Below are 18,065 nucleotides of genomic sequence, written 5' to 3'. Positions count from 1 at the left end.
GTTGTTTTCCTCCTTTATCTTGTGACTCATGGGGGTGAGGACAGGCTGAACCCCCTGTGGTGTGTCATTGGTAAACCTGGAGGACACAACCAGGAAGCCCAGAATGTGCTGAGTCATGCTGAGGTAGTTGCACTGAGCTGTGTCCAGCTGAGCTGAGCCCTGCTGACCTCTTGTGCATCCCACGAGCCGGCCTCGTCCTCAGGGGGCCCGAGCCTTTACATCATGCTTTGGTGATGTTTTAGTTTTTGGTGCCTTGAATGTTCTAATTCTGTGATGCCCAGTGGTCTGTCTTTCTGGCAGTAGTGCAGGATTAATGGCAGGAAGGACCCTGATGAGTGAGTGATGTGGCCAGCAACATGAGCTGGCTGGTACGATGCGCACAGAGGTCCAATATATCAAATGTCTGGTTCGGCATGACTCGGAGATGCCCAGCCAGCTGTGGACGGCACTGTCTGCCCTGAGGTCAGCCGCCACCTCACCCCAGCCCTGGCAGAGTGCCTAGGCAGCTGCAGCAGTCACCCCAGAGTATAGTATTGTGGCTGGCAGCACCCTGGCCTGCGAGGCTGCTGTCTCCCTCCCTGGGGACCTCCTGTAGGCCCCCTGGGCTCATGGAAGTGGAGTCATGATGCCCACTGTGGCTTCAGGCCATCTGTCAGCTTGACTGGGGCTTCATGTCTTTAGGGCTGTCTTGTGAGTGAGGCACAGTGAAAAAGAGAGTAGGGATGAGGGGTGGGGAAATAGGTAGGGGCCAGGGAATATTAGCAGGGCCTTCATTAATGAAGAATATCTCATAACAGAATAAAATTGCATTTAAAAAGTACATTCTAGCTTCTGGGTGTGGGAGATGGATTGAACCAGAGCAAGAGGAACAGGGGCAAGACCAGTTAGGGGTCGCTGTGAATCCAGGTGTGAGAGCACACAGACTTGGACTCGGGGGGGTGGTGAAGGTTACGGATTTAAGATCTGCTTGGAAGGCAGAACTGACGGGACTGGCTGGTGTTGAGGGAAGGGAGACGGGAACACCAAGGATGACTCCAGTTTTCCAGTATGTGGGTGTGGGACACACTGTTTCCTGGGATTTGGAAACCTGGGAGACTACCAGGTTTGGGCTGGGGTCAGAAATGGAGAGTCCATTTTTGGGTATGTTGAATGTGAACTGCCTTGTGTTACCCAAGTGGAGATGTCAAATAGGCAAGTGTTACAATTCTGGAGCTTTGAGCTGGTGATATAGACTTGGGAGTTGGTATAAATAAGTTAATTAAGTGCACAGAAATGAATCACATCACCACTGGAGAGACAGTGCAGTGATAGGACAAGAGGGCCCAGGACCAGGCCTGAAGAAATGCCAATACTGGGAGGTCTGGGTGTGAGGGTAAGATGACTGAGGAGGTTGGAAAGGAGAGGCCAGAAATGCAAGGTGACAGTTGAGTGTCACAGGGTTTAGCATGCTATAGAGGACATGAGAAATCCCATGAGGTATTTTGAGACCCTGCTGGGCTCCTTCCTAGTGCTTTCTGCAAGGAAGCTGCCTTTCCATGCAACGTGGGGAGAAGTCCAAGCTCCCTGTGTAAATACACATTTCTGCTCTTCAGGATTTGCTTTATGATCCTTGGCCTTGGGCCTCACAGCCTGAGTCCACCTGTTTACTTAGGGTTGGTAGAGCCGCTGCTTCTTGGGGTTTAGATGCCTTTGGGTTTGGGTGAAGTGTAACTAGCCAAGGAAATGGTGTGGTGGGGGCTGGCCCTGGGTGCCTGTCCTCCTCACTCACCCCCCACATGGAGGTTTGCTCTGGACATGCTCTGGGGGTCTGAGCAATTGGGGGAAGAGTGGGATTTTGTGGCACCTTTGGTGGCCCCTCAGGGTTATCACTGAAGCCATTAGAACCATCACATCTGTTCGTTTGTTCATCCATCCATTGGTTCAATTAATACTTCGACTCAGGCTCTGGGGTAGGTGCTGGACACTTTAGATGCATCAAACACTGTCCCTGTCCTTGAGGAGCTCCCAGTCTAGTGAAGGTATAGACAGAAAAATATTGGAGTGGCTCAGGAGGACATGTACAGCAATGGAGGTCTGTACTAGGTGTCTCCAGGTCGGGCAAGGGAAGGAGTGATCAGCTGTGCTTGGGGGATCAGGGCTGGCTTCCAGATAGAGGCGGTTGTGGGAATTTCCAGGCGGGCGAGATTGGTCGGGAGGAAGGAAGGCACTTCAGGCTGAGACATGGGTGAAGTGACATGGTGGGTTCCTTGAGCACCTGGAAGTGGCTGGTCATGGCTGGAGCACAGAAGGGGGCAGTGACAAGGTTGAGAGGTAAGGCTTGAAGTAGGCTTTGAACCCCAGGCTAAGGACCTTGGGCTTTTCCTTGAGGCTCATGGGGGCCATTGATGGTTTGTTAACAAGGGAGTAGCCCGAGCCAATCTACATTTTGAAAAGATCTCTGGGTGCTGTAAGGAGGTGGATTGGGCAGCAAGGCAGAAGAGAGAGACACCAGTTCCACAGTCCAGTGGAGGACGGGAGAGGGATCCTGGCGTTGGTGAGGCTCTGTGCTCCACACTGAGGGTTGGATGTCCTAACTCTTGTTACCAGGGGAGGTGGCCCGGCTCATGGGCTGGGGGGTGCTGTGTTCCAGGTGGACACGCACATCCACGCGGCTGCTTGCATGAACCAGAAGCACTTGCTACGCTTTATCAAGCACACGTACCAGACGGAGCCCGACAGGATTGTGGCTGAGAAGCGGGGCCGGAAGATCTCGCTGCGGCAGGTGTTCGACAGCCTGCACATGGACCCCTACGACCTCACCGTGGACTCGCTGGACGTCCACGCGGTGAGTGGGCGTCTGCCCCAGGGCTGTAGTCAGAAAGCAGCCCTGACTGCAGACCCGGCCCCCCGAAAAGTCACAGGACTGTGCTTGGAGGGAGGCTGGCTGTGGAGGCTGCGCTTTCTCTTCTAACCGTGGAGGCTGTGAGAGGTCATGTGGCCTCTGGGGTGGCCATGGGACAGGGGAAAAGCACGTGTGACTTGGGGTCAGAGGGGCCTCAGTATTAACCCCACTCCTACCACTCAGGAGTGTTGTGCCCTTAGGCAACTCACTTAAGCTGTTATTTCCTTGCCTGTAAAATGGTGATTGCCATGCTCCTTACTAACTTGACAAAGTTATGAAGACACTGAATGATGGTGCACCTGCTGGGGAAAACAGTAGGGTGGTTCCTAAAGAAGTGAAGTACAGAATTAGCGTCTGCTCCAGCAATTCCACTCCTAGGTGTACACCCACAGGAATTGAAAGCAGGGACTAGGACAGACACCTGCACACCACGCTCTCAGCAGCTTTATTCACAACAGCCAGAAGGGGATGCGAGCCGAGCTTGTCAGGAGATGGGTGGGTAAACAAAATGCGGTGTATCCTTGCCATGGAATGTTATTCAGCCAGACACGTAATGACAAGTATCATTCCACTTATATGAGGCATCTACAGTAGGCAAATTCACAGAAACAGGAAGGAGAATAGCGGTTACCAGGAGCTGGGGCGAGGAAGGAGTGGGGAGTTAGTGTTTAATGGGTACACTGTTTGGGACAAGGAAGAAGTTCTGGAGATAGAGCTGATGGTGGCACAGCAATGTGAATGTACTTAATGCCACTGGACTGTACAATTAAAAATGGCTGAGATGGTAAATTTTGTGTTATATATGTTTTGGCATAATAACTTTGTTTTTTAACAAAGTTAAATAATATGGTGAATAATATGGTGTGGAGAAAGTGCTTTATAAAGTCTGAGTAGTGATAGGCAACACTTTATTACTGACCAATAGTCTGGTGTCCTCTGCTCCCTAAGCCAGACCTGTCCCTGGCTGTGGCACCTGAGGCACGAGGCCCTTGCTGCTCCTTCACAGAGGGCCTCATAAAAGGACCCTGTGCTGACCAAGTGAGGATCCATGGTCCTGGCCCTTAGGAGTGGCCAAAATTTCATGCAAGAAACGAGTGACATAGAAGACAGGTTGCAGTGTGGCCACAGGGAAGGCCACCTTGTGAAGGCCTGGGGGAGGGGGGGAATGTGTGTGGTAGCTGCAGAACAAGGTGGTGACCTGGGGGTGTTCTTCTCCCCCCAGGGCCGGCAGACGTTCCACCGCTTTGACAAGTTCAACTCCAAATACAACCCTGTGGGTGCCAGTGAGCTGCGTGACCTATATTTGAAAACTGAGAACTACCTGGGAGGAGAGTACTTTGCTCGGATGGTCAAGGTGAGTGGGCCCTCAGCCTCTCCAAGGCCTCCCAGAGACCCAACAGCATCTGCCTGCGGAGAGCAGGGGTCCTGTGTGGCTGCCTGTCTCCTTCCCCCCCCCTCTGTCCACCATCAGCTCAGGCAGGGGCCAAGGTGCCCAGGCACCCAGTGCCATAGTGCAGGCAGGAGGTGCTGTGTGTGCCAATTGCAGGGAAGAGGAAGGGAAGGCATCCACCCTGGCTGAGCTCATGGCACCGTGTCTCTCTGCAGCCTGAACGTGGCTGGGTGCAGGCTAGCTCCACGTGGACATGCCTCTGCTGCCGGCAGCATGACGGTGCCAACTCAAGGCCTTCCTGCCCAGGCGAGCCTCTGCTACAGCAGAGCGAGTGCTCGCAGGCAGCAGGCAGCCCTGGGGATTTGGATCTGACCTCCTAGCCCGGAGCTGAGGGAGCTGCAGGACCTGGCTGGTGACACTGGGCTGGGGTTGGGGTCTCCCATGTGACTGGGATGCTCATGGGCTGACCCAAACTCTTCTTGGTGCCAGGAGGTGGCGCGGGAGCTGGAGGAGAGCAAGTACCAGTATTCAGAGCCGCGGCTGTCCATCTACGGCCGCAGTCCGGAGGAGTGGACCAGCCTGGCCCGCTGGTTCATCCAGCACAAGGTTTACTCACCCAACATGCGCTGGATCATCCAGGTGCCTCGGATCTAGTAAGTGAGGTGGCCCTGCTGTCAGCCCTGTGCCCTCCAGAGATGACACCCTGTCCCACATGGGCTGCTGAGTCTGCACTCTTGAGGGGTGGGGCCTATTCTGGTGCCAGCTCAGGCTGGTCCCCTCCAGGGGTTTTTCCACAGGAAGGAGTGATTGGCAAAGATGTCCTTGTGACACTTACATATTTTTCAAAGAATAAGAGTTCATGTGCAGAGTCCTTGGGGAACTGCCACCCCAGCCCTCTTGTCATGGAGGGTTGAGGACGGATTGCCCTTCTGGTGTGGCCAGAGTATGGGGTGACCTGGCATTGGCCTACATTGCTGGCCTTCTCCCTGGTATCACTCACACCTCTGCTGTCCTCTCCAGGTAGCTGGCCAGTGTGGGGCTCATGGCCCTGGGATGGGCTGGGGTGTGTGGTTTATGGAAACAGCTGAGTGGCAGAGAGTTTGTGTCACTGGGAATTGGAGGACTTATCTTTCTGCCTCTTGGTCAGCCTGAATCCCACCACCTCACTCCCAGAATGGCCTCTGCTTGAGAAAGTGCCCTGATAGGTGGGTGGGTGTAGAGTTTGCAAACCAGAGCCTAGGATTGCTGACACTGCCTGAGGGTTGGGGGAAAGGAGGGATCTGTGTTCAGGCTACTTCTGACCCTCCTCTGGGCTGCCTGAGGAGGAGACTGGAGCTTACTCCACCAGGGCAAGGGGACTGTTAGGCCCACCTGATAAGCGAGTATTTGCTACCCCACAGTGACATATTTAGGTCCAAGAAGCTGCTGCCAAGCTTTGGGAAGATGCTGGAGAACATCTTCCTGCCCCTTTTCCAGGCCACAATCAACCCCCAAGATCACCGGGAGCTTCACCTCTTCCTTAAATATGTAAGTGTGGGGGGCATCCTAGGCAAGGCTCATAGTGGCGGAGGGAGAGGGTGGATTCCATGTGTACTGGGTCAGGTTTTCGCCTTGCCTTTCACCATGGCTTCTCAGACCCCGTCACCCACACGCCCTAGGCATGGGGTTGCCAGCCCCAAGAAGCTGAATTTCTACATAAGAGAGCCTCCCCCAGGGAGCACAAGCCCCCTTCTCCTCAGGGACAGCCCTGGGGGTCAGGAGTGGTGGGTGATGGTTTTGGGGGCAGGCTATGCCCCTAGCTGGGGAGGGCCATGGTGGGCAAAGACTGGGGACTTGGTTTCTGGCTGCTGAGGCTGGAAAGACGGGATCCGGCCTTCAGGGGCACCAAGCAGCCTCGGGGCTTCTTGAGAAAGGCAGACATTTGAACTCTCCTGCTTTTGCCTAGAAACAGAGGTCCTCACACCATGTTTGGTTAAGAAGCCTCACAAAATATATACTCTTCCATGTTTGGATAGTTGTAGGCAAGAGAGAGAAGCAATGGGGGAGAGACTTAACCAAGAGGGGAGTGAAGGTGGGAACTGGCCCTTCCTCAGGATGCCTGGGTGATGAAGAGGGTGTCGGGTGATGAAGAGGGTGTCAGGTGATGAGAAGCAAGTTCAGCTCCCTGTGGAGGTGATGGGGTGGTTTTCACCGTGTGTGTGTGTGTGTGTGTGTGTGTGTGTGTGTGTGTGTGTGTGTAGGGACTGCCCAGAAAGTGTTGGGATAAACAGGGACATCGTTGAATTTGTTTTAGACCAACATCATTCTGGCTGTTGTGGGGTGAATGGTCCGGAACAGAAGGCAGCTGGGTGGGGGGCAAGATGGGAGCGAGGGGCTTGCTCCAGCCGTGGACACCCAAGGGGAGCTTGAACTAGTGGCGACAGCTCATGTGTACTGAGTCCTTGCTGCCTGGCCTAGCCATGTACCACATGACCTCACGTACACCACTTCATGTGACCCTATTATCACCATTTTGTTGTTAATCAAATCATTATGTGCCTCTTGTGTGTGAGACACTGATACGTGCTCTCCACGTATTATTTCATTTACTCCTTGCAACAGCCCTTTGAAGCTGGAAATTAAAACAGATTACACAGTTGAAAAGCACAGAACTGGAATTCTTGTCCAGGCAGCCTGACTGCAGAGCATGTGCCAGGAACCCCTATTCTGTATTGTCTCCCCAATAGGAAAAGCAGGGTGTGCAGCAGCTAGCAGCCCATGGCTGTGGGCATTGGCAGGCAGGGACTCTGGGCAGCGCGGGGTTGGTGAGAATTGTGGGTGTAGCCCCGACAGGACCTGGGCAGAGACGGGAGGACACGAGGGGAGTCTGGGGCACCTTCCAGGTACCCAGCTACTTGTGGGAAAGGTGGATGGTGCATGTTCAGGGGCCACTGCCAACAGTGGGGGAAGAGCAAGCTTGGAGGGGAGGAGGAGGAGGAAGGTAGGGTTTGCACCTATTTCGTGCCTGAGGCCCGAGGGTGAGGCTCTGCATCAGTTGGACAGAGCCCCTGGCCGAGGGGCTGGCATGGTTCCCCTGTTGGGCCCCAGAAAGTTCAGGTGAAGCACAGAGCACAGCTCAGGTTCTTCCCTGGTCCCCCAGGCCCACCTAGGCAAGCTTAGAACTGTATCTGGGACCCTGTCCTTTCCTTTGACACATAAGGCTCTGCGACATGGGAGATTCCGACCACGACCCGTGTGGTGCCTTGCTCTTCTGGGCCCCTCCTGCCCATGTAGCTACGGGAGACAGTCTCGGCAGACCTGGCTGGGGTCTGAGCTGGGCTGGGAGGCCCCAGCTTGGGCCACATGTGGAGTGAGGTGGACAGTCTCTTCCTCCCGTCTGGTATTCAGAGGCCCCTCCCTAAAGCACTGCTGTGGCTGAGTGAAAGGCCACTTGTTAGCAAACCTTCCCTACGTGCTGGCTGAGAGCCCGTGTCCGCCATAGGTATTAATACATTCTTGGTTGGGGCTGGGCCTCTGGGATTAGCCAGAAGGCTCTGGTGACTTAGGTGGGGCCCTCTAGGCCACAGTTGGGTCCCAGATAAGGCGTAACTGCAGTGGAAGGGTGGGGTTTGCCTGAGGCTCCTCTGGCCCAGCTTGGAGGACAGTTCCCAGTGGGGACTGGAGAGCAAAGCTGCCTCCCAGGAACTGAGGCTCAGCCTGGCAAGGACCCTCTTGGTCTATTTGTGAGGCATCTGGCTGGTTTCTCCTGGCCACACCTGGCCATGCCCTAGGGTATCCTCCACCTACAGCCCCAAAGGGTCCATAGCCCAAGCTCACGTGTGCTCAGAGCCTGGTTGTCTCTTGGGCAACTTACTTAATTGCTCTGGCCCTGGTTTGCTCAATTGTAAAATGGGGTTTGCAGCCAACCCCACCCTCAGGCTTGCTCTGAGTACTATATAACTGATGTGTGTGCACTGCTGCTGATGGCAGTGGTTGCTGCACCCTGCAGCATTGGGGCCTTGGCACAGCAGCGGGACAAGCAGTGGGTGTGGCCACTTCATTCTTTACCTGGCCTGGCTGAGTGTCTCCCACTGTCACCACCACCATACCAGGGCTTGGCATTCTCCAGCCTGGCCTCCTGGCTACCTTTGGAAGCCCTGGAGGGGCAAACATTGTACCCACTTCCCATCTCCATCCGTAGGAGGAATGTGGCCTCAGCCAGCCCACAGGGTCCCCTGCTGAGGTATGAACCTAAGGGGCATAGGCTCCCCTTTGGCAGCTTGGCTCTGAGCCTGGGAAGCTGAGCCGAGCCCGAATCTGGCCTGGCCTGCCTTGTCTTGAAGCTCAGGACCCCTCCTCCTGCCCAGGTGACAGGGTTTGACAGCGTGGATGATGAGTCCAAGCACAGTGACCACATGTTCTCGGACAAGAGCCCCAGCCCAGACATCTGGACCAGTGAGCAGAACCCGCCCTACAGCTACTACCTGTACTACATGTATGCCAACATCATGGTGCTCAACAACCTCCGCAGGTATGTGTTTGTGTGTGAGCACTCACATGTATGTGATCCATGTGTCCCTGTGCATTTGAACCAAACACATGTCCACATACCTCAAAACACATGATGCTCCCCAGCATACCACACAAGGCATGTCTCCACACGATCACACACGCAGGCATGCCTACCACAACACATATCAGTACAGACCTGTACCATATAGCATACAATGTAGCCACACCCCACACATGTTCATGTATACACATGTGTTCATGTAGACATATCACTCACCAACACAGTCCATGTGTACCTGTACATCCCTGAGACTACAGAGACATGCCAACACACATGCATGCTCACTTACCATCACACTAACAATGTCCACACATGCATGTATTCTTTCAGCAAATGACTGCATCTGCAATGTGGCAGGCATTATCTCAGGCACTGGCCAAATAACAGGGAACCAAACACTAACTAGATGCATGCTCTCAGGGATGGCGTCACATGCACAGGCTCCTCCCACCAATACACATGTAGACAAGGCACACGGTGGGAATTGGCTGCCCAGGGCCATTCCCTTCCCTGTAAGCCTTGCATCTTGCCTGCCCCTGCTGGGCCTTGGGGCCACTCGCTTAGCCTAAGCCCACGCTGGTTTGTGGGTTTGGAGGTTTCAAATGGGGCCCTGATTGAAAGAAATGGCCTGGTAGGCTGGAGGCAGTCCTGGGCTGAGCTTTTGAAGATGGGGGTTCTAGTTCTACCTTTGTCACTGATCTGCTCAGTGGCTTGGACTACAGACTCTACTCTCTGGGCCTTGGTTTGCCCATTTTTATAACACAGAGGCTGGACTCGATGGTTTCTCAAGGCCTTTCCTGCTCTGGAGGTCTATAAATGTGGGACACATGGCCTGGTGAGGAGGGGTAGAGGAGAGTGGCGGGAGGACAGGGTCTCTTTCCACCACTAGACCCCTTCTCTGCCCCCAGAGATGATGCCTCTTGATTCTGAGGGGCTCTGGGGCCTGGGCCTCTGCATTTTAGGAGGAGTAATTTCCAGGGTGCACTGGGTCAGCCATGCTGACCTTGCCATGGGTGGCTTTTGCCCCCGGATTTGGTCTCAATTGGGGGTAGGAGCCCCAGGCAGAGGAAACCAGGGGTTCTTCCTGACCCGGGGCCCTCCTTCTCCTACAGGGAACGCAGCCTGAGCACATTCCTGTTCCGGCCACACTGTGGGGAGGCTGGCTCCATCACCCACCTGGTGTCTGCCTTCCTAACTGCCGACAACATCTCCCATGGGCTACTCCTCAAGAAGGTAACCAGTCCACTTACAGGAGATGGCCCTGCAGTGACTCCTGTTGTCCCTGGGAGTCTTGGCCAGTGATGCCAGAAGGCTGGGGCCTTTACTGGGCTGGGATGTCTGTAGTCACCTTGGTTTCATTGGTAATTATGAAAGTAACATAAACTCATCACATTTTAGACTTTCCAAAAAATGTAGAAATGGAAAAAAAAACCACGTATTGCTATTACCTTAATAGAAGTAAGCATTATTAGCTTTTTAATACTTCTAATATCCATCTTTTTTCCGGAGCATATTTTTAATGTGCTTCTTATCATAATGAACTCAGAGTTTTGGATCCTGCTTTGTCCCCATGTGTAACATTGTTTGGTGCTACCCATCATCCCTGTGCTCCTCATTCTAAAGGCTGTCGTTGGATGAAGGGTCTGCCACCCAGTCTATAATTGACCAGCCCCCACTTGTTGGACACACAGCTCATCTACCTTTCCACTGGTGTGTGTGGTCTTCTCTGCATTTTGGGTCGCTTCTGCAGGAACAGTGTTTGCTCAATATGCTCCCCTGCCCTGGTCCTGGCGAGGTCTCACCATAGGTCACATTTTTGGGTGGGGCAGGTGTTACATCAGAAAACCACACTAGCGAGGTCAGGTCTGACCTTTCCTGTCCCTTCAGGGCTCATCTGTGAGGAGCTGAAGTGTTTACAGGTTCAACTGAATGTTTGTAGTCAAAGTGACAAAACAGCAAAAGTCGGGCATCTCCCAGACTGCCCAATGGGTCCGTGCTGGGGGAGGGGAGCAGAAGATGCAGGCTGGGGTTGGCTGCCCTTCCTGCTCTGAGCCATACCTCCAAGTCTGCAGCAAGAGTGAGCACTTCAAACAGCAGGCAGGTACCAGGGAGAGCTGGGCATGAGATGTAGGAAGGAGATGAAGGGGACATTGGGTCTGGGTGTCCTGGCTTGGGAAGTCACGGTTGGTTTGGACACTTGTGCAGATACTGCTGAGACCCCTGGTTTCCACTGATGAATGCATCTTCCCTCCCGTCTCCCTCTCTCCGCCCTCCCCCCACCACACTTTCTGGCACTTGTCTCATGAGTTTGGTGATTCTTTTGCAGAGTCCAGTATTGCAGTATCTCTACTACCTTGCTCAGATCCCCATTGCCATGTCTCCTCTTAGCAACAACAGTCTGTTCCTTGAATATTCCAAGAACCCTCTGAGGGAATTCCTGCACAAGGGACTACATGTTTCTCTCTCCACGGATGACCCCATGCAGTTCCATTACACGAAGGTGAGGACTTTGGGGAAAGGACAGTGGTGCCCCAGCAGGCATCAGTCCTAGCCTGTCCTCCCATTGTAGGGACCTGAGACCATGGCTCAGTTCTGCATTTGGGATGGGGTTGGTTGTCCAGTGAAGACAAGAGGTAAACCACTGGCAAGGGAAAGGTGTTCCTTCCAGGAGCCCTCTCTTTGGGGTCCTTGAACCTTTGAAGACACAATTTAATATCTTTGCCTTTCTCTATTTTCCCTTTCTTTGACGTCTACTGGCCCTGAGACCTTGGAAAGTTATTAGGCCTCTGATTAGAATCCCTGTTCATCTGTAAAATGGAGATAAAACTGTCTTGACCTCTACCTTACTATGAGGACTAAGGTCATGATACAAAGAGTCTAATCTAGTTCCTGCATATAGCTTGTATTCAAAAGATTTAGCTACCTTTTAAATCAGTGCATTATTATTATTACACCTTGAATCTCTGGGAAAAGAGAAGGGGAAGGAGGTATCATGCATGGGGACCAGCCTCAACTGTCTACCTAGCACACTGTGATGGTGTTGATAAGACCAGCCAATGGTTAGTAAAAACAGAAGCACCAGAATCTTCTAGGACAGATGTTCTCCAACATTTTGATTTCTGGACCCCTTTAATGAGAATTGAGGCTCTCAAAGAGCTGTTGCTTATGTGGGTCATATCTACTGATATTTGCTTTGTTAGAAGCTAATGAGAAATTTAAAAATATTAACTTATTTTAAAACATTAATAAACCTATTAAATATTACACAAATAGCAGTTTTTTTGAAAATAACTTTATTTCCCCAAACAAAAATAGAAAAGGGCACTGTCTTAGAGTTTTGTGAGTTTCTTTAATGTCTTAATAGAATCAGCAGGATTCTCAAATCTGCTTCTGCATCCCATTTGCTGTTTTTATCAAAGTATGTAAAAAAAAAATCTTGCCTCATTAAGATACATAATTGGGAAAGGAGACCCTTTCAAAAGGTTGTGGGAACCCCCAGGGATCCTTGGACCGTACTTTGAGAAGCACTGCTGTAGGCTAGCGAGGCAATGGAAGAACTGGTGAGTAATGGCAGACACATCCCAGAAGGGAAAGCAAAACCACAGCACAAACCCAAATCCTTTTCATACTGTCTTACTGCTTATCCTACGAGCACTTCTCATTCTTACTCAAGGTTCCATCTCTGCTCTTAGTACTTTGCTCATATATACACACACACACGTATATGTATGTGTGTGTATATTTGTACATACACATGTCCCTGCTGACTGGCACAGGGCTTCAAATGTGACAGGCTTTCAGAACTGGTCAATGAATGAGTGTGGAGATGTGCTTTTCTATCTCTCTTTAATAGCCTATGGTTTCACACAAAAAAGACCTTAGGAGTTAGGAATTTAAGGTGTGATGTTTGCTGATCCAGGTGCTAGTTAGTAAAGAAAAAAATTAACTCTGCAATGTCTGATGTTTTTAGCTATGGAAACATGTGAAGCATTGAAATGGATTTCTCCCATCTAATGCATGTACTTTTGGGGGAGGGATCTAGGAAGCCCTTATGGAAGAATATGCCATTGCAGCCCAAGTGTGGAAGCTGAGCACGTGCGACCTGTGCGAGATCGCCAGGAACAGCGTGCTGCAGAGCGGCCTCTCACATCAGGTATGGCATGTGACAATGCTGCCTCTGTCCCTCCTGGCCTTTCAACAAATGGTGACGGCTGACTGTGTGCCAGGGCGCCTTCTAGGCACTGGGGACCTGTGATGAAAGAGCAGGCAGGGTCCCTGGCATACTGACACTTGGGCCCCGGGAGAGAATCCTCGGAGCCTCCTGGGGTTTTACAGCTGCTCCTGCCCCCCTTTTGAGACCTCTATTCAACGTCACCTCCTTGGAGAGGCCTTCCCTGATCACCCGTTCCAAAGCAGCCACATACCTGCCATCATTTTCTATCCTCTTAATCTGTTTTTCTTCATAATGTTCATTACTACTGATGTATTTAGCTGTGTGTCTTCCCCACTAGAATGGGAACAGGTCTGCTCTGCAGACTTGTTTAGCATCATATCCTCAGGCCCTAGAACAGTCCCTGGCACATAGTAAGCACTCAGCATTTCTTGAGTAGACGAACAGTGTCTAGATTGAATAAAAACCTTGAAGATGGGCATCAGCAATTTTTTGTAAAGCTCCATAAGTCATTCTGATGTGGAGCACTGAGAACCATGTTCTGGATGGTATCTCGGGTCCCTGGGCGCCTCCCTTGGGTGATGTCACTGGTATGGGGAGTGGCTGCATTAGGTGCCGCTCTTCTTGGATGATGATGCACAGGAGTGAAAGGCTTAAGATTCTCTTCATGTGGAGTTTGGTTCCTTGGATTGGCCCTCCCCAGGAATACTTACTGTCTGTCCTTGTCAACTCCCAGGAGGGACTTACAGTCTTGTACAAGCCTCCACCTTGACTTCTCCATCCCTGGCGGCTCTTACAGATTTTATGTTTTTTTTTTTGTTTGTTTGTTTGTTTTTTATGACCAAGGAAAGCAGAGTCAGGAATGAAGGGTCATCTGAAGAATGACTGAGATTGTCAGGGTGAATTCTGTAAGAGTTCTGTGGGGCTGAGATGTCCTGATTGAGGTTCTGCCTCAGGGGGACTAGTCTGATTTGCTGTGGCTGATGTCGAAGCTGCCCATGTGGATATAGAAAGTGAATTGTTTCCTTTGTATTTCTCTTGGTCCACAGGAAAAGCAGAAGTTTCTGGGAAAAAATTATTATAAAGAAGGACCTGAAGGAAATGATATTCGAAAGACAAATGTTGCTCAGATCCGGATGGCATTCCGACATGAGACCTTATGCAATGAGCTTAGCTTTCTGTCTGATGCAATGAAATCAGAAGAGATCACAGCATTGACCAAATAGGTCCAGCACTCAAACATGCATTTTAACTTTTTGGTTTAATTTCAAGTCTTCTGTGGCTATTAGTGGTCAAGATACCAAACTAGGCCTTTCCTCCAGCAAGAGGATGCCTCTGAAGAAATTTCAAACTGGTAAATCTGGTCACATTGTTCACTGTAAGATCTCACATGCCCATAGTTCTGTTAATATTTCTGAGTAATGGATGGTGACTTCTCCTTAGGGATCTGGGAGCTGGGCACTTGTCTATACTTGTTCATAATTTTCCAAATATTTCTCTTGAAACCACCAGTGCTCGATTTGTTGGGGCCAGGATTTTCCATGGTCAAATGCCAACTGACATAAGAGGTCTGTGTAGTTTTGCCATACTCCTCTCTACAGGCCCTGTGGGTTAACATTGGTAGTTGTTCATTTCAGCCTCTGGCTGGCTGCCTTAAACAAAATCAATTTCAAAGCTCCATTTCACAAGGGGGCCACTTTGAGAGAGTTAAAATAGAAGGCTTCCATCTTGACAATTTGCATTTTTAATGAATTTCTTAAACTGTTTTATTTAGCCCTCCTCCCTGCTTTCTAGTTAGGAAGCCAAATGTGCTCAGAACAGTCTCTCCTATTCTGAGTCTTGGTTGCCTCATCTAGAAAGTGAGGGTTCCTTCTAGATGAGTAGTTTTTAAATGGTGTTCTGTTATGGCGACTTCAGGGTGGGGCAGAGAGTGAGGCTGTCAAAGTGACTCTGCTTTCATCAGTTTTATACTGGGGTGGTTACATGATATTTTCATTTGGACTAAGGACATTGAAAAGCACAGGACTAGATGGTTTCTGTTCCTTCTGGCTGTAGTATTCTATGATTGTAGCCCAATTATCATGTTACTGATGGAGAGATAGGGCCAGTGAAGTGAAATCTGCTTCAGGTCACACAGCTAATGAGTAATAGGACTACAACTAGGTTTCCTTACTCCTAATCTAGTCCTTTCCACCAGGACTATTCCATTAAGTCTCACAAATATTAGTTTTGTTTTTGTATTATTGTAACCTGGCACATTTTTTTTAAAAGGCAAAATTTCTCCCTTCCCTAATATGAAGACTTCTTTGGAAGATACAGTGGTCCCAGGGGCCAGGAAGAAAGCATTTTTTAAAAAGCTAATCTGAATTTAAGCTTTACCAGTGTACTTTTCATCTGTGTTACTAGTGCCTGGTATGTAGTAGGTGCTCAATAAATTATTGAATAACTAAATGAGTTTCTTTTGGCAGCTTTTTAAGGATATCTGCGCCTAGTACTCAATAAGCTGCTCAAGAACCTTCCTATCTATTTCTGTGGACAAACAGATGATAAGATGTCCTTTTGAATCATCAAAAAGTTACAAGAGCCTATTGTTGCCTGTGAACTTGCTTATTTGACTCTAGATTATTTTACCTTGTAACTTTATAATGCCTGTCCCCTCCACTGTCAACTTAGCATATGGAACTATAAATGTTTTTTTACTAGGCAAAAATATATGCTGTCTTATAGCTAATTATGAAATTGAATGAAAATCCATTGTTATCTTAGGGATTCATTATTTTTGAAAAGCCTTTATTTGTATACATTTGCAACATAGGAATTGTACAGTTTTTAATTGTTATTTCATCTGTATCAAGTATCTTTTGTTAGGACTGTGGCTCAGTAATTTAAAACTATTTCAAATCATATTTATATAAATTTTAAAGTTTATTATTTTAAGATTGGGCATCATGCCAAGCTATCATAACTGCTAATTTATCTTTTACTAAGACTCAGACATGAATGACATTCTCTAGGAAAACTCAAAATTTTCAAACTAAAGCTCACCAGACCCAGAAGGAAAACCTTGGCTTTTTCTCTTCTACCTGGTTACATTATTAGGTTATTAAGTATGAAATGTACCATTTCCTTAAGTAAGTTTGACAGTTGGTATCTCTTACATTTCACTTTGAAACTTGTTTTATTTTTATTGTGAACGTACATCCTCAGTCTTGCAAAGCATGTTTTGGCTTGTGCTTTTCTTTCAAATTTTTTTAGAGCAATTTTTGTGAAACCATGAGTAAGTTGAAAATTCGTGTTATTTTTAAATATGGGTTCCATTGTGGAACCAATGCAGCACAGATAGCTCGAAATATCAACAAAATGTTTGGCAAGTATGTGGCTAATGAACTCATAGTATGTCAATAGTCTGAGAAGTTCAGTTCTGGTGATTTTAACCTTGAAAATGAGCCACATGGGTGACCTGAGGCCAACGTGGGTAATGAGCTGGAAGCTGCAATAGAAGTAAATCCAACCCAACATATGTGTGAATTAGCAGCAAGGTTTGACATTACTATTCCAACAATATTGGACCATTTGAAACAAATCAGCAAGGTAAAGAAGCTGGATAGATGGGTTCCGCATGAATTAAATGAGTTTCAGAAGAGAAATTGTCTTGAAGCTTGCCTTTCTTTGCTGTCACAACATTAAGGCAAAGCATTTCTATACCGTATGTCACATGTGATGAAAAATTTATTTTTGACAATCGCAAGTGTTAGCACAATGGTTGGATAAAAATGAAGTGCTGAAACGGTCCCTAACCAAATATTCATCAAAAAGAGATGTGTCTGTTTGGTGGTCCAGCGCTGGTGTTATGCACTACAGCTTCATGAAACATGGTCAATCCATTACAGCAGAATGTCTACCGCAACCAAATGGATGAAATGATGAGGATGCTTGTGCTTAAGCAGCCAAGATTGGTCAATAGAGACAGGCCAATCCTGTTGCAAGACAATTTTCGTCCACATGTTGCTCAAACAATGCTGTTCAAACTACAGAAGCTGGACTTGGAAAGTCTCTGTCATCAACCGTATTCACCAGACCTTTCACCAGCTCACTACCACTTCTTCCAGGCCTTGGAGCACTTCTTGCAAGGAAAAATATTCAATTCTCAGCAAGCTATGGAAAATGCCTTTTGCAATTTCGTCACCACTCACTCTCTAGGCTTCTCTGCTGCTGGCATAATGCTGGCATAAACAAGCTACTGTTAAGATGGCAAAACTGTTGATAGTTTAAGCGCATACTTTGATTAATTGCTGCTTGTTTTGAGATCTAATAAACTAGTTTTGGTTCAAAATCGGACATTTCATATTTAATGACCTAATAGTTCATGAGCAAAGCCACACGTTTGTTTCTTTTCCCCTGGATATTATTTTAATCAGTTCGGCCAACATGAGTTATATTTTTACCTACTCTGCAAGCTTCTCAGGCACCTTCTTCTATAGCACTTTGCACTTTTATTACGTTGTAGTACTTAACTGGCCTTTCTGGGGATGAATCCTACTTTCCTTTGCGTTTGCAGTTGGAATCAAGGGCAATTGTATATTGGCCCAGGTTTTAAAAGGAACAGTTCTTGAGGCATGTTATACCTTACCTATCCTGAAGGGCTCACGTTCACTTTGTGTTACTTCAAACTGTATCGTTGAAATGATAAATGTCATTGCTCTGCCTCCTGAAAACAAATCACAGCTCCCGGTTTGGTTTTTATCAAGGCCTGAAGCCTTTATTTCCTCTTGGATTAAAGCAGAGTTGAAAGCACATCTGTCTGACTTTCTCTTTACTTGTTTCTGAGTGCTGTGTTGGTGAAACAATATTCATCTTTTCCTGGGTTTTATTCATCTCAACTGAAGGTGATATATCTAAATATTCTATACCTGAACTGTGACTGTTATAAATAATGAGTATAACTAACTCCAATAAAGGGAACACTAATCAGATAAACATAGTTCCTTGGAAAGTTGCAACTGGTAAGACAGAAGATGACAATTAGCCTATAAATAGCTATAAGATTATCAAAATCTCTCTCTGGAGGCTT

The 18,065-nt window shown here is 48.8% G+C and overlaps 1 protein-coding gene across 5 annotated transcripts in view; it reads left to right on the top strand.

Moving 5' to 3' along the window:
* AMPD3 (adenosine monophosphate deaminase 3) overlaps positions 1 to 17,788 on the top strand; it is a 48,263-nt gene extending 30,475 nt beyond the window's left edge. For all 5 annotated transcript variants that reach the window (XM_012755827.3, XM_012755821.3, XM_012755819.3 and 2 more), the window contains exons 7-15: positions 2,630 to 2,824; positions 4,104 to 4,235; positions 4,761 to 4,924; positions 5,672 to 5,798; positions 8,618 to 8,781; positions 9,936 to 10,056; positions 11,150 to 11,323; positions 12,866 to 12,976; positions 14,044 to 17,788. In XM_012755827.3, coding sequence (XP_012611281.1) covers positions 2,630 to 2,824; positions 4,104 to 4,235; positions 4,761 to 4,924; positions 5,672 to 5,798; positions 8,618 to 8,781; positions 9,936 to 10,056; positions 11,150 to 11,323; positions 12,866 to 12,976; positions 14,044 to 14,220 — 1,365 coding nt within the window. In that variant the 3' untranslated portion in view covers positions 14,221 to 17,788. The remainder of the gene's footprint in view (positions 1 to 2,629; positions 2,825 to 4,103; positions 4,236 to 4,760; positions 4,925 to 5,671; positions 5,799 to 8,617; positions 8,782 to 9,935; positions 10,057 to 11,149; positions 11,324 to 12,865; positions 12,977 to 14,043) is intronic.
* The last annotated feature ends 277 nt before the right edge of the window (positions 17,789 to 18,065 follow it).

Source organism: Microcebus murinus, chromosome 4 (assembly GCF_040939455.1).
Source record: "Microcebus murinus isolate Inina chromosome 4, M.murinus_Inina_mat1.0, whole genome shotgun sequence".
NCBI lineage: Eukaryota > Metazoa > Chordata > Mammalia > Primates > Cheirogaleidae > Microcebus > Microcebus murinus.
The sequence above is the reverse complement of the archived record's forward strand: the minus strand, read 5'-3'. Positions and strand labels throughout refer to the sequence as shown.